This window comes from Portunus trituberculatus, chromosome 14 (assembly GCF_017591435.1).
Source record: "Portunus trituberculatus isolate SZX2019 chromosome 14, ASM1759143v1, whole genome shotgun sequence".
Lineage (NCBI taxonomy): Eukaryota > Metazoa > Arthropoda > Malacostraca > Decapoda > Portunidae > Portunus > Portunus trituberculatus.
The window spans coordinates 10,584,184-10,606,813 of record NC_059268.1 but is presented as its reverse complement, the minus strand read 5'-3'; the positions used below and the strand labels follow the sequence as shown (position 1 = coordinate 10,606,813).

Sequence of the window (22,630 nt, the reverse complement as noted above, 5' to 3'; positions counted from 1 at the left end):
AGAACATTATCTAAATATGTAAATGTAGTTAGTGCACATAGGATACAAAGCCTAGATTTACAGATTAACCACAAGCTTGATGTGCTTTTAAATCAGTTATCACTATATTTTTCATTTGCTCCACTCCCCTTCCCCTTCCCTCCAATAAGGGACCAGAGATGAATATGAAGAGAAATTGCTATGGCTTTATTTCACTCCCCCCCCCCTTTTTTTTTTTAGATAAAATAAAACCTAGAGGTAAATAGGGAGAAATACTGCCTCTTACCTCAAAAAATAAATAGAGAACTACACTACTGCCCCACCCCCACTCCCTTTTTTTGTGATGGGTGCCATGCTTTTTATCTTGATATTGCAGTAAATATTTTACATTTCATCATTCTCTTAATTCTGGATGAATTTTTTTTCTGGTAGTTTTCGACTTGTTTTGAATGAATCTGCCCATTGTTTTGGTTGCAAATGATTAATTTTGAATTATATCTGCCCCTCAATCCCAATCTTCCATCCCCTCAGAAAGCACTGTTTTCAAATGAAAAAGGAAAAGAAAGTATACAATACAAAACAGACCAAAATGTACTAGAAGAAAATAACTTCATCTTCATAAAATATCACAGAAGTAACAGTCCAAAATGTGGACTGTCATGTGTGGAAACTATCCTTACCAATCTGGCAAAGCTAAGAAATTAATATAAAGTTGTACTTTTAATCGGTTATTTTTAAAAGATTTATCAGTCCAATGGAAGTATTAAGGTGACACCTACTGTTGACAGACATCTTCTATACGAAAAAAAAAAAAAAAAAAAAAGAATTGATTCGCTTCTTTCCACCTCTGATTGGTTAGTTTTTTTTTTTTTTATTTATTCATTTATTTTCTGTCAGTGGCTGCATGCTCAAACAAAGGAACAATCACTTGATTAATTTTGTGCTTGTGCAACAGATGTGACATATGCACATACAAATGAACACAAGAGGGCATGGAAAGATTAGGAAGAGGCAGTGTGTGAAGGATATTGGAAAATGTAGTTTTCTACATAGAATGGTGGAAAAGTGGAATGCACTGAGTGATGAAGTTGTTACAGCACATAATGTGCATAACTTTAAAGAAAAAATGGACAAATGGAGATATGGAGACAGGACACTTTGAGTCCTGCTCAAACTTTGTACAATATAACTAGGTAAATATATACACCTAATCAGTGCCTCAGTGGTCGCCACTCGCCAGTCCCTCACACTTGCAAGTGTGTCACTTGCAGTGTTGGCATGGCAGTGCATGAGCTCATTCACCCCCAAATTAGTAAATATTCAAGAATTGTCGTCAGTGTTATAAAAAAAATTTGATGGGTATATATGGGGTTCAGATAACTCAAAATGAGAAGCTTTATAAGGAATAAGAAGAGCCATGTTGAGACTAGTTAAAGAGTAAAATGATACTAATACAACTAATTTGTCATTTAACTAAACCGAATTTGACCAAACTATAAACCCTACTAAACCTAAACTTACTAAAATTAACCCAATTAGACTGGTAAATTTGAAATTGCTAAAAGAAAACTACACTAAACTGTAAAAGAATAATTAATGGTGTTCAATAAACTTTAAAAGAATAACTAATGGTGGTATTAATTTGTGACACCATAGGAGCAGTATATGGGTGCAGATACATGTAGGGTGAGTTAGGGAGAGATCGTACATGAGGACGTAACGTACAAACGCTCCTGTGAGCTTATTTATGAAAATAGCGATGTTAGTGACTAATCAGCTGAGAAAGAAAACAGAGGCGCACAGCTGACACCCGCCATTGATGCTCCACGCCGCACGCTGTCATGACCAGGTTCGTTTTCTTGTTTTGTGCATGTCTGATGTAATATTTTACCACTAATTTATGGCTTATAGTGCTCATGAATATCCCAGGAGTGCGATGGTAAGGTATTCGATACCAAGATGTGCCTGTATGTGATGATATGACAAAGATTAAATGGAAGTGGTCCCGTAAGGAATGGCGTGGTGTTCGTTCACATTATAATGGCATGTTGTGGACTTATCGTACAGCTTGGATTTTAAATGTACGAAACATCCTCACGTAAACTGAGTGACTCTTTTATCTTCCCTAACATTGAAGATGAAGGAGATATTGAGCTTAAACAAGTGAAGGGGATTTTGTTTACTCCATTGCCAGCACCCACCCCTAGATTGAAGCGATTCATCAGATTCCAGCACTTTGGCATCCTACAATGTTAAGTAGGCCTGCCTTCATGGCTTTGTAGGTAGACCAGCCCTATATGGTACTTTTGTACTGCAGAAAAACATGTCAGTGGAATGAAAGATTGTTTAATTTTATTTTGATGATCCTCAGTGATTGAAAAAAAAAATCTTCCATTTATTGAATATCAACATTTATTACTTTGTCATCCTATAAGGATTAGAATGATGATTTATTTTTTATAATGTTTAAGCAGTGTGATGTGTAGGATGACCTGCTGTGATTCAAACAATTTGATACTCAATATTTTTGTACTTTTTTGTACAATATAGTTTGATGAATAACCTTTCACTTTGCGTTTCAACATGCAGTGTTTTTTAGGTACATATCTATGTTGCCAATCACTTTGAAATCATCATTAGCGCCCATGCAAGGGAATGGGAGGGCAAACTGGTAATATATTTAATTGTTTATATATATAAAAAAATTTCTGAGGGACCTACATGCCTGTACAGATTGCCCACACCTGTGGACGATCTGTACACTTTTAGTTTTTTGTTTTTCTTGTCTTATTTTCACCCATTAATATTGTGATGCCAAAACTGTGCCATACACACAACATAGCCAAATGACTATATTTTATATTAATAACTTCAACTTTACGTAATTCACTAAAGTTTTTTTTTTATGATTATTTTAAAAAAATTGTACGATCCGTCCTCAACTCACCCTACATTTGAACAGACAACTGGTATGGAGACAAACTCAAGTGTGTTCCTTACATAGAATGCTAAACCATGTTTATGTATTGTACCTGTAGTGTCTGTGCGAACTATGTTGTAGCCTTGAACAGAGAGTGTGGCATTTATAATTGAAGGAAGTAACCAGGTCTCTGTAATAGCAAATATGTCTACATTGTGGTTAGTCAGCATGTTAGTTATGTAATTAAGTTTGTTTGGAAGATTGTTAACATTACATAAACAAATAATTAGTGACTTATAGCAGACATGAACTGGACTTGAAGCTGGACTGGGAAACACTAGTTGAAATTAGCAGCTGTGGTGGTGTTGGCTGAGGCTGCTTGAGCTCTTCATTCTGCTAATTCTTTGCATTGCACGTATGTCAAGTCTCTGTTTATGTAAACATGACTGTATCTTGAGTTTTTGTGGTCTTTAGCATTCTGTAATAGAGTCCTTTGTGCTGTATTGTCGTCAATCTTAATACGGAATAGTTTCTTCTCTCTGTTTATACAGTCAACACTTGATGAGGTTAGTGATCTGCCAATAAGGTGGTTAACTATGGGGTCAAAGGCTGCCCCAAAGTCATCATCACTGGTGGCATCTATGCCTCTAACAATAATTGATGTTACTCTTTTTTCTCTCTCCCTCATTTCTCTGATCTCCTCTCTTATTATCTGTCTGTTTGTTTGTTCTGTTGATTGTGTAGAGTAGGATGTACAAGTGTGTTGTTGCATGGATGATACTTGGGAGGAAAGTGAACTGTTTCACATAGTTTCTTAACTGTTTGTAGTAGTTGACTAAAGGCCGTGTTGTCTTGGCCACCAGCACCGTTACTATGACTGGATGAACGAGTCAGTACAAATATAAGCAATAGAATCACCGCCATACTTTTGATACTGGCTACAAGAGGCTCAGGAATACCGAGACACATGGAGGTAGAACAAAACCAGTTGTTACAATTCCTATCACAGCCAATACAAGAATCATCAAGTGAACTCTGACAGGTAGAACAGCACACAACATCACCTGAGGAACCGCTAGGGAGCGCAGTGGTTTGGGGCTTAGTTGACGAGGTAGAACCGCTATCACACAATTGGTTATTAACACCAACTGCGCCACCAGAAGCACCACCCCGACCTACAGCACCAGTAATTGGGTTTACAACAGTGGAAGGCGGTGGCTGAGAACCACCACCACGACCTCTGCCACGTCCATGAGCCATGAGGAAGCTAAGGGGCGCACCAGAGAAGACGGAGGAGAGACACGTCCGATCATTGTGGCTGCCTGCCCAACAGGCAGCCACAATGTGATTCACACTATTGATGGGATTTTTAGCTCTTTTATAGAGCTGGTTCATTTGGTTCCAATCACTCAAAAGAGTCAGCTCTTTTGACTCCCAAACAGCTCTGTTGTTCTTCAGTGCTACATTCACTTAGTTGAACAATATCTTGTAAAAGGATTGAATTTCACCATTTTATTCCATTTATAACATTATGTTAATGCCACTTATTGCAGTTACCGTTACAAGTCTTCTGTCTCTGTACAACATCTTGTGACTATTGGGTAAGGAAGTTAAAAAGAATAATAAATTATAGATTCATTTATTGAATCATGCAAAAAAAAATTTAGAGCCAAGTCCCCACAAATATAGAATATAAGTATAAAATAAATTGTGATAAGAGAAAAAGTAGATACATACTAGAAAAGCCATAATCACTTTGAAGTTTCATTGTACAACACTGTTTTATTCTATTTTCAGCTGAGTTCATTATTTCCCTTGCTGAAGGCAACAAACACCTTGATAAATTCAAGAAAGCACTCGAAGAAAATGGAGGTGACCAGTTTGCGGTAACATTCCCTTTTTTGTTGTTTTTTTGTTGTTGAAGCATGCACACATTTTTTTTTATTTTGTGTGCATGCAAGATTTCACGGAAAAGTGAACCATCTTGTAAAGTAATTGCATAGTATAGTGGTTAGCATGTTTATTTTACAACTGAGAAGGCAAAATTCAAGTTGTGTGTGGTGAGGCATACATGTGAACCTCTGTTCACTAGCAACAATTAAGTTCAGTCATATCTTGAATAATGTGAGGGTCATGTTCCTGGCAATGTTGCATTATTGAAAGTCGTGTTGTTCAAACATAATTTTCCAATAGAAAGCAATGGTAATTTTTTTTTTTTCTATATATGCAAGAGGGAGAACTGCCAGAGGCAACAAAATATTAGAAAAAAAAAGCCCACTGGAACTGCAGTTTCCCTAAAAGATTTGTAAAAACTTCAGCAGGTGTTGGGGCCTTACCTAGACGTATGTACAGGTGGGTAGGGGGCTATAGGGTTCTCCAGTCTCCAAAATAAATAAGATTTGGTTACTGTATAGAACAGAAAAATGGAGAGAGGCGGAGCTAGGTGGTGCTTCCAAATATACGGGACTAAAACAAACGCCATGTTTTGAAAAAAAGGTTTATCGAAACACCAATTGGCCTGAAGAGAATGAGTGATGATAATTGACAATATGGACAAGGATTTTTCTGGATTTAGAGAGCAAAGATATAATATGAGGAGGCTGATAAACATGGAAAGGGAGATAAGATACATGAAGGAGGTGATGTTAAGTATAATGGAAAAAACAAGACAAATTGATAAAAGAAAACATTGAACTAAAAGTGAGATTAGAGGAATATGAGAAGATAAAAGAAATAAATGAAGAAATGAAGGAGGAGATGCAGGAGATAAAGAAACAAAATGATATACTAAAGGCTATATGTTGCAACTATGAAGATTCCTTAAGAAGCCTACAGAAAAAAAATACAGGATGGGGAGGATAAGGTAGAGAATGGATTGGGTGAAAGCAAGTTGGAGGAATTACGAAATGCATGGAAACGGGAACAGGAAGAGGAAAAGTTAAATTTTCAGAGTTAGTAAGGAAGTAAATTCAGGAAAAGACAAAAGACACTGTTATATTAGTAATTAAGGAGAAAGAAGACATAGTGAGGGATATGGTGGATAAGAGGAAATGTATCTTAATTTTTGGTATGAAGGAAAAAAAAAAAAAATCCAAACAAGTGCATGAGAGAGTGAGAAGAGAGAAAATTGGCCCAAACTATTATCAAACAGGTCCAGGACAGCACACAGGAGTTGGACCAGGAAGTGGAGGAAGTGATTAGGTTGAGAAGATTTAGTGAAGGGGTAAGAGACCAATGAAAGTGAGGATGAGATCGCAGGTGGCGGTGGAGGAAAGTATGACAAGAAAAGGGAAGCTCCTGATGATATTGAATTTAAGGATATATGGATAAAAAGAGGTATGAATCTGGAAGAGAGGGAGGAGAAAGTGCTAAGAAATGAAGCTAAGGAAAAGACGAGGAAAGGACGGAGATCGAGAAAAGAATTTCTATTGGATGGTTCTAGAATATGAGACTAAAAAAATATCTTCAGAAGAAGGAGGTCATGGAAGAGGCAAGAAATTAAGAGTGACTTACACTGATATAGATGGGTTGTTATACAGTGTGTTGGAGGTTAGAGATTATTTGAAAGATAAAAAGACTGGATGTAATATGCATAGTAGAAACAAAACTAAAAGAGATCCATGTTAGCTTTAAAGAAGAGGGATATAATAGCTGGAGAAGAGACAGGAAAGGAAAAGGGGGGAGGAGGAGTGCTACTGATGGTTTGTGATAATATATGTGTGGAGAAAGTGCAATATGGTGATAGTTTGGCAGAAGTAGTGGGAGTAACAATCACAACAGGAAAAAGAAAAATCATATGTGCCACCTAAGACAAATACATGGGGAACTGAGGAACATACAGATATGCAAAGAGAGGTGATTAAGTGCCTAGATAATATAAGAGAGTTAACTATTAATAGGAGACTTTAACTGTAAAAGAGTAAACTGGAGAGAGATGGAAGTAATGGGTAATGCTAGACAATGGAGCGAGGAGGTGTTACAGTTGACTGTGGTAAATTCACTCGATCAGTGGGTGAAAGAATCAATATGGTACAGAGGAAAAGAAAAACCATCGTTGCTTGACCTAGTATTCACAAAGAAGCCAGAGCCCCATTTCAGCATACAATAGTGTTACGAGTGTGTGGTTTGGGTGTTGGATTTGGGTTTGTGTATGTGTTTAGTGTTACGAGCGTGTGATTCAGGTGTTGAATTCAGGTTCATGTGTGTGCATGCGTGTGTGTTTGGAGGCGAGATGGTGCGGTAGCTGCACGGGACTAGTCAGTCAGGACAGGAGCCTATTAGTCCTTGCACTATCTCCTTGCATCTTGCCCCCACAAGCTGTACCTGTGCCAGAACTTGTATGCAAATTAAACACAAAGGAGGAACAATAGTGTTTTTCTGTGCTTGGGGAATCTGGGAGGAAAAGGAGTGGCCCGTCTATACTCACACACTGAGTCCAGTCTCACTCAGGGAAGTGGGTCCATGTTGTGCCACTCTACATCAGCCAACGGCCTCTTGACATCCTTGGGAAGGTTGATGGTGGAACAATACCTTAGTCCAATGGGAAGAAGTGATCATGTTACATTAGAGTTAGAAATGCAGGAAGAGGATGGGATAAGATATAGTGAAGACTACAAAAAAGAGAGATTTGATTATGCAAGAGCAAATTTTGAAAAGTTAAGAAAAGTTTTTGCTGATATTGAATGGAGGAACATTATGAACAGAAGGACAATATAGGGGAAATATGAAATATTCCTACTGAAACATAATGAAGGAGTGAAGAAATACGCACTATCTGTAAAGTAAAGAAAAATATACACACCTAGTACAATGCCATATGTTTAGAAGCTAAAAAGGCAAAAGATAAAACTAGAAAGAAACTCAAAAACAGAGAAATGAAAATAACAGACAACAGAATAAGGATAGGAGAAATAAATATATTAGAGTAAGGAGAGAGGAAGAAAGAAACTGAAAAAAAAAAAAAAAAAAAGATGTGCGGAAGTGAAGATGAACACAAGCTTTTCTACAGATATATAAATGGTAAGATGAAGATTAAGGAAACTAGAAAAAATAATTAAAGGAGGGAAGACATACCAAACAGCAAAGGAAATGAGTGAAATAATGAATGAGACTTTCAAAACTGTGTTCACTGTAGAAGAGGAGTTTACAGAACCAAATAGGACATTGCATTGCTGAGGATTGCAGGAAATCATAGTGTACAAAGAAGATATTGGAAGACTACTAGATAATTTGGATGTCAGAAAAGCAATGGGGGCGTATGGTATATCAGGCTTGTTGCTAAAAGAATGTAAAGAGCAGCTGTTAGATCCAATTTGGGAAATGGTTACAAGTTAATTGAAAGAAGGGAGAGTACCACTAGAATGGAAAAGAGCAAACATAATCACAATATTCAAAGGAGGAAAGTCAACCGAGCCATTAAATTACAGACTGGTGTCACTTACAAGTGTTGTGAGGAAGATATATGCAATGTTATTAAAGAAAAATTGCTTAAATATCTGGAAGAACAAGTTATATCAAATAGACAAGTTGGGTTTAGGACAGGACAGTAATGTGTGTCAAACTTATTAAATTTCTACTCAAGAGTAATAGAAGGACTTGAGAGGAGAGATGAATGGGTGGACACAGTATACCTAGACATAAAATAGGGTTTTGATAAAATCCTTCACAGCAGACTACTTTGGAAGTTAGAGGGCATAGGAGGACTGAGAGGACCTTTGTTAGATTGGATAAGGGATTACTTGATGGAGAGAGAGAGATGAGAACAGTGCTCAGATACATACAGGTAACTCTTGATTTACGTGTGTTTTATTTATGCGTTTTTATTATAATGCGACCGAAAAAATATTATAATTAATTTAATTTACGCGATCGGTTTGCTTATACGCGATTTGGTCTAATCGCATTTTCAAACTGAGCACCAGATGCAATTTCAAACTGTGCGCCAGAGAGTTCCGCAGCTGGCCAATAGGTGGGAGCTCCGCTCTTCTTGTGCCTCATTTACAGTGTGCCAGCACTGAGTACAGACGGAATCTCTTCAATCTGCCTATAATTCACCAAGATGGCCCCAAAACGTCCTTCATCTTCTTTTGCATGTGGGATTATTTTTGATAAGTGGATTTTTGATAAAGTGGTAAAGCTCAGAGGAAGATGGTGACTGACTGTGGTGTGAGTGGTGAAGGCAGTGACGCAGTGAGTGTTGTGTTTACGTATTCTTTGTCTTGTTGTTTCCTCTTATTATTTTTTGCTTTCTCTTATCATGTCTTGCTTTCCCTTTACTTTAAATACACTTCTAGTATTTAGAATGGTAAATAATAAAAAAAATATTAATTTAGCTAAATAAATAGAGTATTTTGTATGAATTTTTTTGGACCACATCCCGCATCCTCCCCTATTATATGTTGTTTCTTATGGGAATTACATGTTTGTTTTATGGAAATTTTGAAATACGCGATGCCTCTTGAAATGCATCTATCGCGTAAATCGAGTTACTTGTGTATATATATATATATATATATATATATATATATATATATATATATATATATATATATATATATATATTGAGGCGTACCTTGAGTTATAAGTTTAATTTGTACTGTGACAGAGCTCCTGTCTCTATTTGCTTGTAGCTGTAAATATAGAGTCAAATGGAAAGTTGAGAGATGAGAGGATGCATGCAATCAAATAATTTTGTAAATAAGAAACTGAGTTCACTAGGTGTATCTTGATTAGTGATGTTTGGATATAGAGAATTTTGAGCTTCATCAATCCACCTTTCTCCATATATGTGTTCATTATTACGTATATGTAAAGCATTTACTGTATTGAGATTTTCTTGTTATGAGCAGTGGCAGCTCATAGTTAATATTAGTCAGGGTACTGCACCAAAATTTTTAGCCCTTGTTCTAATATTTTGTAAAAGGCAACACACAGGTATAAGAAAATTTTTTTCAGAGACTTTATAGTATCCTAAAAGAAAATAAATATTTTTTTTTAACTTATAATCTAAACTGTCACAGTTCAATCTTGATCCATTCATTTAGAAATGAAATCCACTCTTCTTGTTTTAATTTGTGCAAAAAGATGAATAATTTTTTCCTTGATCACTGGTTTTTAAGCACAGTGCACTTGGAGTACAAGATAAATACTACCTTCTACCAGTGCGTCAAGTTCGGCACAGTGGGAATGACAGTGCTCCCTCTCTCTCACCTCCCCCATGAGCAGTCTCCTATGTGTGCATGCGCAAACCATTCAAATTTCACACCGCTGGAACTGTGATGTGCACAGTTCCATTTAAGATTTTTTTTTTTTTGAGGGAGGCTACTGATATTAAGTTTAAGGATTATATATTGTACAAGTATAAAGAAAGAATTAAAGAAAAATCATTATATTAAATATTATCGATAATATGAAGTGGAAATAGGTGGTGCGGCAGTTCCACAGTGCCTATACACGAGCTGCCACTGGTTATGAAGTGGAATATGTGTGAGGTGTGATGTATTTGAGATAATGTTGATTCATATTACAGTGCCCTGGATGATGAAGGACTGCTAACTCGAATGGGGAGACGAATGGCTGAGTTTCCTCTTGAGCCCAATCTTGCCAAAATGTTGATCATGTCAGTTCACTTACAGTGCTCAAATGAGATCCTTACCATCGTCTCTATGCTGTCTGTACAAAATGTATTCTACAGGTTAGTGGTTACTGTTATTCTTTGTTTATATCTAGATATAAATGAGTTGTCTCTTACCATTTATATGAAGTTAATGATGGGCAGGAACCGATAATTTAAGTATTCACAAAAGTGTTTCTTGATGGATTCGTCAGAACTGGTTCTGGAACCAGTTCCACAGGGAATCAGGAGAGCTTGGGCTGTGTCCTATTGACCAGTTCCACAGAGAATCAGTAGAGCTTGGGTTGTGTCCTATTGACTCCCTGCAGGTAAGGAGTTCCGGAGTCTACCAGAAAAAGAGATGCAATGCTGATAGGGCGCTCCATGAGGCTCCACTTAGAGCTCTTGCCTGGCCGTGTCCTGCCCCAGGCACACCTCATGGCTGTGAGGCCCTCTGCTGCTCCTGCCCGAAGACCATCCATTGCCGCTTGTGCCAAGGACTCCCAGGGGGGGGGGGCAGTTGCGGCTCTCACTCATCTCGTCCCAGTGGGCAAGGATGGGGACGGAAGGACAAGGCCTTTTGGAAGTGACAACCTCCCTCTCCCTCACCAGGGGGCAGTTGCGGGCTGTCTAGCCTACAGGTGGGAAGAGTGGCTCAAGATAGGGGCACCCCTGCGACGTGGATTCTTGACGTTATAAGGGAAGGCTACAGGATTCCCTTCTCTGCCCCTCCTGCCACTCACAACCCACTTCAAGGAACCCAGAGGTTATGCCCTAGGATCACTCAAAGGACAAGCGCTTTGGTTGGAGATCCAACAACTAAAGGCCAAGGTTGCCGTAGAGGAAGCATCCCCTACCCTGGGTTTGTCGTTCTAAAGGCCTCGGGAGGTTTCTGACCCATCATCAACATCTCCATCCTAAACAAGTATGGCGTCACCACCAAGTTCAAGGTGGAGATGGTCAGGACCGTCATGTCTGCAATACGACAGGACAACTGGATGGTGTGTCTCGATTTGAAGGACGCCTATCTCCAGGTGCCCGCCCATCCAGACAGCTGGCGTTTCCTGTGCTTTACCTGGGAGGGCTGCCACGTACAAATTTGAGTCCTTTGCTTTGGCCTCTCTACTGCCCCACAAGTCTTCACTTGACTCATAGCTCCTGTCTCAGCGGTGATCCAATGTCATGGCTTCCGCATCTGCCGGTATCTGGATGACTGGTTAGTCCTAGCTTTGTCAGCAGATGAGGCTTGAAGAGCCACAGCTTGTCTTATCAACATCTGTTCAGTTCTGGGGATTCACATAAATTGGGAAAAGTCCTCCTTGACTCCAGAACAGAAGACCTTCCTTGGGATGCTGATTTGCTTTCCTCCTTTGAGGGTTTTCCCGACGCAAGGGAGGATACATAACCTACAGAATACAATTCGTTCCTTCCTCAGTTGTCCGTCCCCACCTGCAAAGGACTGATTGTGACTTCTCGGGCACTTGTCCTCCCTCATTCTTCTAGTGTTGGGATCGAGGAGGAGAATGCGCCTTGTTCAGATTCAGCTGAATCTGCAGTGGGACAGACAGTCAATGGCAGACAACCATCCCGTCTGCTGGGACCTCAGCAGTTGTCGGGACCTGGAGTGGTGGCTGGAGGATCAGAACTTGGTACGGGGTCAATCCTTCAAACTGCCTATCCCGGACTTCTTTCTCTTTACAGATGCTTCGAACGAAGGGTGAGGGGGCTTCTCTCCTTCAGGACTCTGTAAGTGGCCTCTGGGACAGCCAAGAGAAGTCTCTCCATATCAACATCCTGGAACTCAGGGCAATTTGCCTGGGGCTCCAACACTTTGTGGATGTGCTGTGGAATTCTGTTGGTTTCCTTTGACACCACCACGGCACTTGCGTAAGAAAGTTGTCTCCAGTTGTTAGTTAAGAAATTGTTTTTATGGGGCTATAAAAAAAAAAAAAAAAAAAAAAAAAAAAAAAGTCCATAAGGTAAAAATTATGGTAATAAAACACCACAAAAAAGATGAGAATCTGTTCAAGGATAACTAAGAAATCTACTGCAGATCTACAATGAATATCCCTTAAATAAGTTGTCGCTACTATTCACTGTAATCTGGCATTAGCCAGATTAACAGTTTAACAGGAGGTTGTATGGTTATACAAACATACTACCACATCAAAGTCAGAATAGGTTGACATGCATGTTGTAATTAAACTAAATGATATTCTGAACACATTACAGGTGGATTTCATCCAAGTTATTCAATGGCAATACAGTTATAATAGTTTAAAGAAAACCATGTTATAATTCCTTACTTTTTTATAAGATTTGATAAGGAAAACAAGCAATTTTACTTACTGGCACACACTGCTTAAAATTCACCACAATATCAAGACAACATGTACTGGCTGTACACTATCATCAACTAGTATTAATATACTCTTACACACCACTCATTCACATATCAGAAGATAGCCCAATTTGTGTTGATATACATGGGACTCCTAACATACCAGTACCACAGCTACAGAAACTAGTCCAACTTGTGTTGATATACTCAGACATGGGACACTCAACATACCAGTACCACAGCTACAGAAACTAGCCTAACTTGTGTGGAATGGGACCCTTAGACATACCAGTACAGTTACAGAATATAGCCAAACTTGTGGAAAAGTTTGGGAATGAAAGGGAAGCTGCAGCATGTTCATTACACATAACACATTACCAACAGATACCTTACTGAAAGACTGTTTAGCACCTACTCATGTAATGCTCCAGTCTTAGCAACCCTTGACAATTATATCAAACAAACATTGGAAATGTTACATTATATATTTTGTTAAAGTACTTTTTCATCTTTCACTCAGCCACTACTAGTCTTGTTTGTCATATGTTTATGTGATGTTAAAGATGATGAGAATGTCTATGGTTATTTGAATGTCACTGACAGACATCAGAGGAATGCGTGACTGTAATACGTGTTCTCTCTCATGTTATGTCCCAACTCCATCATGTGAACTGATCATGCTTTGTTTACTTGTTCCCACTTATTCTTGACTTATTTATTTGCATTCTAGATGTTTTAATGCTGTAAATAACTTTTCATTATAAATTGACTTTGTAAGTGGCCAGAGATGCAAAATATCTGACACCTGTGGATTGTAGGTTAAGCAGTGGTACAATGGAACCACGTGTGCTCTGGGGTCGGAGGGATCCCCAAGCACATGGGTTCGAATCCTGGCCATGGTCTAAGACTAAGTGTAGGATGGGCTTCCTTACTTAGGGTAACAGTTTCCTAATGGATGGGCTTTCAGAACGGAGGTATCCAAAAAACACCTCCTTTAGCCCATAAATTTCAGTGAAAAGCCCACACTGTAAAAGGAGATAGCATTGGGAGATGCTATGATTCTGAGGGAGAGACTGAAAATCACTGCTGGTAAAACTGAAGCTATGATTATTTTTGAGAAAACTGAAAATCACAGTAAAGATACTAAGACAGGGAAGGCCTAACAAGTGTAATTAGTAAGTATAATAGGTATGTATATAGGAAAGAAAACCAAATGTGGAATAAAATCCACTGCAATAAAACCCGTAATCTAATCACGATTCAATATAAGATATAATTTTCATATATTAGGACTTTCACTATATATATATATATATATATATATATATATATATATATATATATATATATTACCAATAAGAACATATGAATATACAAATAAAAATGCATATAAAATCTTCCATAGAATATCTACAATAAATAAATAGAATAAATGCTTAGGAATAGCTCATAACAAGAAGTAACAAATGAATATACAACATAAAAAAATATCAAGAAATTTTTTTCTAAGTTATACAAAAAATTACCTGTATACTACTAATATTTTTGTAAAACACCCTGAAGCAAACTTCAAAATGATGGCCAAACTTGTCGCTGGTATTGGTACCAATCTTTTGCATGGTCCAATGGAGATTTTCCTCGAGTCAAAGCTTGCACTGCCTCTTGGATCTTTGGTTCATTCTTACGTAAATAAAGACTTGTGTCTTCCATCATCATTGCTAGCCGGTCCTCGTCTATTTCATCCAATGCTATCTCATCGCTGAGGTAAGGGTTGAAGCGGAAATACATGCTGCCTGGTAGGAGGTCATGCATTGTTGTGTGCACACCTGGGAAAGATGAACAAAATTAGTGCAATATGACAAAACCATGCTGGAATCAAAATCAAGCTGCACATAGATATTTTTAGGATATATGGAAACAAAATTTCTATCTAGTAATAAACCAGATCAACATTATATCATGATTCATATGAACAATACAATAGAGTCTATGAGTAACCATATACATGAAGACATTTTTTTAAGTTATCAAATAAGAAATAATTTTCTAATACTGTAATATGTTCTTTAAAAACTTTCAAATTCCATATCTTTATCTTTAATAAAGGATTCTCAGATTTAATCAATGAGAGAGAGAGAGAGAGAGAGAGAGAGAGAGAGAGAGATTGAGATTGAGATTGTAAGGATACACGCACCTTCAGTATCAGTGGCACTATTGAGAATAGTTCTTATACGTGTGGCCCAGCCAATGGATGCCTCACTAGTGGTGGCAATAGGCTCATGCCGCCCTGTTCCCACAGACAGAACACACTGCAGCTCTGCATCAGGCCATAACTGCTTGGTCTCATGCAGAGCAATGGCAGTGGGATTATTGACAAGAAGCCCACCATCCTGAAATGGTAAAAAAAAAAGTAGATGAATATCTAAAGTGTGACATTAAGAATACCATTTTAGAGTGAAATGGGAAAAGTTGCTACATTTGTATGCAGACAGAAACCCCCCCCAATTTTTTTTTTAAATACTTACCAACAAAATCATGTCCCCTATTGCAAATTCAGAGAAATAACCAGGAGCAGCTGCTGAAGCTCTTACAGCTTCCCACAGGCAAGGAAGAGAAGTGCCTTGATAGTGGCTTGTTACTCGGTAAGGAAGATTGTAGTTGCGGAAGAGGTACGGCTGGATTCTGTTTGTGTTTGCTCTTGTGGCAACTAAACAAATCTGTGAAATTTATTGATCCAAATAAGTTTTAAAAAGCCTGAAAGAATACCTTCAAATTGAATAAAATTGTCAAATATTTTTTTCAAATGATAATTAAGACACAACAACTTACTTTTGGAGTATCTGATTTCCGTGATGTTTCAATAATGTTGGTTTCTCCCATGTTTTCTTTCAGGATTTGTGTCCAAGAATCAGAATCATAGTAGGAGTTCCTCATGAATAAACTTGTGGCTCCTTTGATAGTAGTTTGTGTGAAAATTTGCGTACTTAAATTTTTGTATAGTTTTTCACATTCATTTAGTGGCATTTTATGAACTCCTGGAAATAAAAAAAATGTCATATAATGCTGAATAGAGTAATATATTCATAGACTATTAATAATGCAAATAAAACATGCCAAGATGATGAAAACATAGTAACTGAAAGGAATGACATATCTGCTGCAGATGAGTGGTGACTTGAAAAAGATGTGAAAACAAGTTTTCTGCATTTTATCCATACTGAGCAAACAGGAAGTGGTCAGGCAAAGTTTATACAAATATTACCAGTGTTAGAATGATTCCTAATGTAAAAATAAGTGAATAAATTAACTTTCCATTACTGTCTTTGTAAATTCTTAAGCAGAGAAGAAAAAAGACAAAATAAGCACACACACACCACACTCGCTCTTTTCACTCACCTACTAACACAGTTAAAATGGCTCCAGTTGAAACACCACATATATAATCAAACAGTTCATGAATTGGTTGACCTGCTTCTTCTTCCAATTTTTTCAGCACTTCCAAAGCAACTAAACCTCTGAAATAAGAATTGAAACATCAGTATAAAAAAAATATAAACATCAGTATTAAATGATATTGTTATTAAAAAATGTTAAATCTCATTATTAAACATTGTTTCATTAAAAATAATACTAAGCTTCCCATATCTATCATATCTATCTAAATAAATCTATGCATCATAAATCCAAATGAAAATGATTGCTTTCCCATATTTTTCTTTAGCTTGCTTGTCTAGGAAATCTGACCAAAAGCATCAATAGATCTCATGCCATCATTCACCTTTTTTTTTTTCTTCCCACTAATCATCCTAAAGCCACACTTCTTTCATGCTACCTTTGTCACCTCTCCACAATTCATAACTTACTTAAAAAAAACTTGCCATTATCACTTTTGTGAGAAATCAATAAGTAATTGGATATCTTTCCAACTGTTACTTTTAAGATCTATCTATCTAAGTACTTTCCATGTTAACTTTTTTGTCTGCCATCTTGTCCTTTGAATTTTTTATACACTTATGAATATTATCAATTTAAAATCTTAATTCTTTGTCACAATACTGAATGCCTCAATAATAAATGGCAGATTTACTTCAGATCTGTAATTATCACATATGTGTTACAGCAGACTGCTAAGCTCAATGGTTTCAGTATATCTCAAGTACAGCCTTACAAGTCCTTACCTGACTCCTCCACCATCTATTGTTAAAAGTCTTATTCCATGAGCCTTGACAGGCTGAGTGTAGCCAAGCAAAGCAAGAGCCTCTCGGGCTTCACACTCTACATTGGCACTACTTGTCTGTTCAAGTATTTTCAAAATATGTCGGATGCCACCACTCTGAAATGAGTGGAAATGTCACAATGATACAAAGTAATTTCTTATTCTTATCAAATCTCTGGCCTTCTTTGACTTAAGCATAAACCAAAATAGTTCATGAAATTCAAGGGAAATGAAAAATCATTGTCAATTACGACATTAAGAAGTTAATGAATTATCTACTTTTACACATGTTTTTATTAAGCAATGAAAATAAAAAGATACTGAATACTTCACAAGACACTTATGGTACTTAATCAAGTAATAATGATTAATGTTAACATTAATAATCAATATCTGTTCCATGTGTGAGGGTAAAAAAACCTTCCCAGTCTCACCTTCACAGCCACACCCTTGGCCTGAGGGTGGTTCTTTAAGTGGCTACATAGGTCTTGTAATTTTTTCAGACAACCTCCTTCAGTCAACTGTTTGCCAAGAATTTTGGTGAGGTAACGGGTTCGAGCATCAATACTTGGCTGGAAAAGAAAGAATACAATACTGCAACTTTTTGTTCTTAAACAATCTTTGAATATTCTATTTTTTTTCTTCTGAACATATCCATAAGTTTACCATTAATTTTAATTCACAGTGATGCAGGTATTTAAAAATCTATATTCACATATATCACTAACTTTTTAAAGAGTTTTGACTAACAATTTTTACTTTACAATAATGGAAGAACAATAAGTATAGAGTAGAAACCATAGAAATGACTAAATGCTTTACTGATTGTATGACTTATATGAAAAAATATTTTACTCAAAATTTCTGTGAAAATCTGTGTTGCCCATGATAAAGTTAAAAGTAAGCGACTGAATTAACAGCTAAAGACTCAAACTAACCTCTCGGACATTACTTCAGGAAAAAAACAAAAAATCAAGTAGAACCCTATATCATTAATAAGTAAAACATGCATGTGAATGACATTGGAATTAAAGTAATGTCAAAGTCATTCTGGATTCAGGTATGAAAGATCATATGTAGGAAATTACATAGTTATACCAGTTTTATAAGAAAGATGCCATATATCAATTCTAGATATTAGCAGCACATAATCCTTCACTATGCAGATCATTCTTCAAACTTAATTTATCATATAATGCATGTATTTAATATACAGTATGTATTATGTTTAATGATATATACTTTTGTAATTGTTGCCTTTCTTGTCTTCCACTTTGGTATGTTCTTCTCAATCGGTTTCTGTTGTTCATTTTTGGAGAAGTTTAGGCGGACTTGAGAGAAATACAGTGGAATGTAAGCATTCACAGTTTTCATTGCTTTCTGAAGATCAGAAATTTTTTCCTCACCAACATCTGGAAGGAAAAAAAATAGTTTGTAAATTTTCACAACTAGCTATATCTGAAAGAAAACAAAATTGTGATTTCAGCCCTCATTAATTAAAATATAATTCAATAAAGATAATTTCTCTCTCTCTATATATATATATAAGATTCCTATCAAGAATAACCATTATTAGTGGGTTCTGAGCACACATGCACTTCTGTTACAGTCATATAATTCTATTTTTTCTTTATGCCTTTAACAAGTATATACTGTGTATGTTAAATCAGCTAACTGTATCTGCTATTATGAAAAAATATCCCCTTTTTCATAATAACATTTTTGGATATATGGTTATACTGAATGATTCCTCAGCATGTCAGTGCAGTTAATATAGTAATTTCTATTTTATTTTTATATATGATTTACAATTTTTTTTTTCCTGTGTTCAAAGGCAGTGGAAGAACATGAATTTCTACCTACAGTTTCTGTTTACTGTCAACATAAAGTGGCCAATGACAGAAAATAATATATATATATATATATATATATATATATATATATATATATATATATATATATATATATATATATATATATATATATATATATATATATATATATATATATATATATATATATATATATATACACAAGTATATTTTTTGAGAAGTTACAGACTATACAACATAGTACCTATGTTCCCAAAGAACAATAATATAATACTCAGCATTTCTCATACTAACCAACAGTATTAGTGACAGTAATACTCTGTGGAGTTTGCTTTTCTTCCTTCTCTTCTTTTGGGTGTTCAATAATTTCTTTACTCATATATACAGAATCACTAATCTTTTTCACTAAATCTGGCAGGTTCTTCTGGAAGATGAATGATGTTGGTGTGGCCCGTGACACATAATCTCGTAACTGTGACAGAAGGCGGAGGTAAGTTACACTGCTGCCTCCTGATGCCATCCTTCCTTAATCTGGAAATATACGATAGCAACATTTTAATACTTAAATCCATCACTTTGTACGTTAAAGTGCATGCAGTGGTATTCCTTGCCATAGTATTCCTCTGCCAGTGATCTAAGTCTGTGATACTCCACTGACACATGGAACTTGCAGAGAGAGAGAGAGAGAACTGTTCCTCCTTCCTTGTTCAGTGAAACGATTAAGGTGTATAGTCGGTATTATCATTGTATAGACATCCCATCACTACCTCTCAGGTGCGTGGGCTAGTGCAGTTTACCACAATATACCCATAGCACTTACTATCTGGCTCAAGTTGTAGATCACATTATTTGAAGTATTTCCTGGTGGCACAAATGACAAACACCTCGCAAACTGCATTCTTACCTGGTAGCACTCGTACCTACTCAATCATACTCTACCTCTACCTGTCTCATACTGGAAAATCAAACTTTTTGTTTATGGAAAGTTTAGTTGCAAGCCATTTTGTCAATAGCAGTTTTGTTAGGAATCACTTATAATATATATATTTTTTTGTAAAGGTACCGACTCCTCAAGAGGGGACAAGGAGGCTGTGCCTTTGTCATGTGAGACATCTAGTACATCACAATACTTACTCGTATGTTTATGCCTCCTGTTTAATGTAAAGAAATACCATAACGTACACTGACCCAAATATAATTAAGAAAACTCAAGCTGTAAAGAGTGCTGAGGGTTGCTACGGAAGTGCCCTTTGAAGTGTGGTCATCGTCGAAAGTCGAGCTCTACGCTCCACGGACAGTTCAACAGTATGGATCATGACTGTATCGACCATTTCCTGAGTTAGTCACCAATCCCATCACGTGCATTCACATTTAATTAATTACGTAAAGCAACCAACACCGTGCAGGCGATACATGTAAGATTTTAGGTTGAGGTAATGAACTGGATACAACTGACCTTTTTCTCAAGCAGCAAGGAGACGCAGCAACTTCTGTATGTATACCTTGTATATCCTTCACCTAACTAACACATCTTCACCTGCACCGCACACCACCGTCTATGCCATACACCAACTGGCAGACGTGGGCTATAATAGTACATTCCACCTTCCCTTCCTTGACATCGGATGTTGTTTACAAATAGTAGGCAAGTGACGTCACTAACATGGTACCACGCGTCTCAGCCAATCATAGCCTCGTTCTCCCTCCCTTGGCCTTGTGGCGTCATCACTGCGTCGCGCTTTTAAAGGCCGAGGTTAAAATAAACCTGTAGATTTACTGAATTTAGATGACATTGGTACTATGCATAACTGAGATAAGAATGCTACCTGTTTAGTAGTGTAAATTATATACCATTGCTATATTTATGCTGATGTCCAGTGCATATCCACGCACATTATGTACCCAACGGTATTGCATCAACAGATCGAATCTATAGTTATGCAGAGAAATATGTTCACTTATAGGGGTGTAGGCCTATGCATACATAACCAGTAAGGCATGACATAATACACCCGTAATGATTTACGTTGTTTCTTTACCCAAGAACTGGCAAGGATGAGGACTGTAGGATAGTCTCTCATCCTTAAAATTAATATAGTAATGTTCCACGTACCACTTGCATCATCTATATTGCAAAATTCAATCCGTAGTCCTACTTCGTGATATACCACCGTTGGGAGCTCTTCAGTCTTCACTATCTGAGTCACATGGCAGCCCACGTTGGTATTCTCTGCGCACTTTCCCTATCCCGCCAGCCGAGTGACCTTGTTGATACCTACGGTATAAATAGTCATTCTGGCCTTGACGCAACCCGTACGGCGTACTGCCTATGGGATTATGTAACCCAAACAGAGAAAACAACCCAAACCCAAAGACCATAGTTGGCTGGCTGGAGATCGATACGACAAAATAATTAACGTACAGTGCTACAACTTTCAAAGATGGATAGGGTACAGTACGACTAGGTACGGTCCGTACGGGAAAGGTATCTCTATCTTACTCAAGTACTTGCCACTTGTGGCAGTGAAAGTGTTTTTAAGGGTGTTTGCATGATTATTATAGTTTGCTTGGTTGGGACTTTACACAAAAGATATTGGAAAAAAAAAAAAAAAAAAAAAAAAAAAACGGACATACGAAGACTGATAATCATAATCTATATATCTATAAGAGAAGAGAGTATACGAGCTCTGGTGCGCGCGATGAAGTAGGCTGTATGTTTATTCATCTTTCGTGGTATGTGGGCACAAACATATAGCGGATAATTGTCAATGATATGAATTTATCAATATTTCTTAACCAGCGATAAAATAACCGATAAACAATATTATGACTTCATCCTAGTTACTTACTTGTCATGCCTTACGTAAAATTATTGTAAACATGTCAACGCTTATACAGATTCATTGAAATTTTATGGTGTTGAAAATAATATCAAGGACAATAAAATTTCCAATAGCGCTCGAATATTGTATCGGCATCACTGCGAACAATTTATGCAGCTTATTATAACATTAAATATGACAAAGAGAATTAACCTTCCTCGGTCATTACTAAGCAGGATTAGCTATGGCCTAAAGAAGTTCGTTCAGAGCTCGTAGTGACCAATCATCGGGTAGGACTGAGACCATACCACTGCTAGGTGAACAGGGGCTACACATTAAGAGGCTTGCCCATTTGCCTCGCTGCTTCCCGGGACGCTAACCACTATACACTACGCGGTGTGTGTGTGTGTGTGTGTGTGTGTGTGTGTGTGTGTGTGTGTTCACCTCGGTCGCCTACTGGTCATCCAGCCAGTCTTCCCCATTACGGAGCGAGCTCAGAGCTCATAGACCGATCTTCGGGTAGGACTGAGACCACATCAACACACAAAGCACACCGTACCTATTTACTGCTAGGTGAACAGGGCCACACATTAAGAGGCTTGCCCATTTGCCTTGCCGCTTACGGGGACTCGAACCCGGCCCTCTCGATTGTGAGTCGAGCGTGCTAACCACTACACTACGCGGTGTGTGTGTGTAATTCACTGTTTGATCTGCTGCAGTCTCTGACGAGACAGCCAGACGTTACCTTACGGAACGAGCTCAGAGCTCATTATTTCCGATCTTCGGATAGGCCTGAGACCAGGCACACACCACACACCGGGACAATAAGGTCACAACTCCTCGATTTACATCCCGTACCTACTCACTGCTAGGTGAACAGGGGCTACACGTGAAAGGAGACACACCCA

General features: G+C 37.4%; 2 protein-coding genes across 8 annotated transcripts in view; one reads left to right on the top strand and one right to left on the bottom strand.

The window, feature by feature from the left end:
• The first annotated feature begins 1,678 nt into the window (after positions 1-1,678).
• On the top strand, positions 1,679-13,528 carry LOC123503615 (ATP-dependent RNA helicase DHX8-like). Of its 3 annotated transcripts, XM_045253536.1 has the most exons (5): positions 1,774-1,828; positions 4,453-4,500; positions 4,697-4,785; positions 10,428-10,592; positions 12,213-13,528. In XM_045253536.1, exons 1-5 carry the CDS (start codon positions 1,799-1,801, stop codon positions 12,259-12,261), a joined length of 381 nt encoding a protein of 126 aa, XP_045109471.1. In that variant the 5' UTR covers positions 1,774-1,798; the 3' UTR covers positions 12,262-13,528. The 3 variants fall into 3 exon arrangements, 2 of the variants coding, with proteins under 2 accessions (XP_045109472.1, XP_045109471.1); XM_045253537.1 differs by lacking the exon at positions 4,453-4,500 and having other exon boundaries at positions 1,679-1,828; XR_006674546.1 differs by lacking the exons at positions 4,453-4,500; positions 4,697-4,785 and having other exon boundaries at positions 1,710-1,828.
• A 679-nt stretch (positions 13,529-14,207) lies between these two features.
• The window catches only part of LOC123503614 (calcium-independent phospholipase A2-gamma-like), a 12,578-nt gene continuing 4,155 nt past the window's right edge, over positions 14,208-22,630 (bottom strand). The window contains exons 1-10 of one of the 5 annotated variants that reach the window (XM_045253533.1): positions 20,089-20,235; positions 19,195-19,431; positions 18,311-18,480; positions 17,503-17,640; positions 17,031-17,185; positions 16,249-16,367; positions 15,682-15,887; positions 15,378-15,569; positions 15,047-15,242; positions 14,208-14,678 (exon numbers count right to left, since the gene is read on the bottom strand). In XM_045253533.1, the coding sequence (XP_045109468.1) occupies positions 14,422-14,678; positions 15,047-15,242; positions 15,378-15,569; positions 15,682-15,887; positions 16,249-16,367; positions 17,031-17,185; positions 17,503-17,640; positions 18,311-18,480; positions 19,195-19,420 (1,659 nt within the window). In that variant the 5' untranslated portion in view covers positions 19,421-19,431; positions 20,089-20,235 and the 3' untranslated portion in view covers positions 14,208-14,421. Of the gene's footprint in view, positions 14,679-15,046; positions 15,243-15,377; positions 15,570-15,681; positions 15,888-16,248; positions 16,368-17,030; positions 17,186-17,502; positions 17,641-18,310; positions 18,481-19,194; positions 19,432-20,034; positions 20,058-20,088; positions 20,236-20,356; positions 20,557-22,630 lie in introns of those variants that run through there. The other 4 variants (XM_045253534.1, XM_045253531.1, XM_045253532.1 and 1 more) reach the window with 4 other exon arrangements.

What these genes read in the sequence shown, in the direction of transcription:
- LOC123503615 (XM_045253536.1), top strand. Translation starts at nt 1,799, where the DNA reads ATGCTCCACGCCGCACGCTGTCATGACCAG. An exon ending in CCGCACGCTGTCATGACCAG is followed by an intron (nt 1,829 to 4,452) that starts GTTCGTTTTCTT and finishes CACTTATTGCAG; the next exon opens with TTACCGTTACAAGTCTTCTG. An exon ending in ATGGAGGTGACCAGTTTGCG is followed by an intron (nt 4,786 to 10,427) that starts GTAACATTCCCT and finishes TTCATATTACAG; the next exon opens with TGCCCTGGATGATGAAGGAC.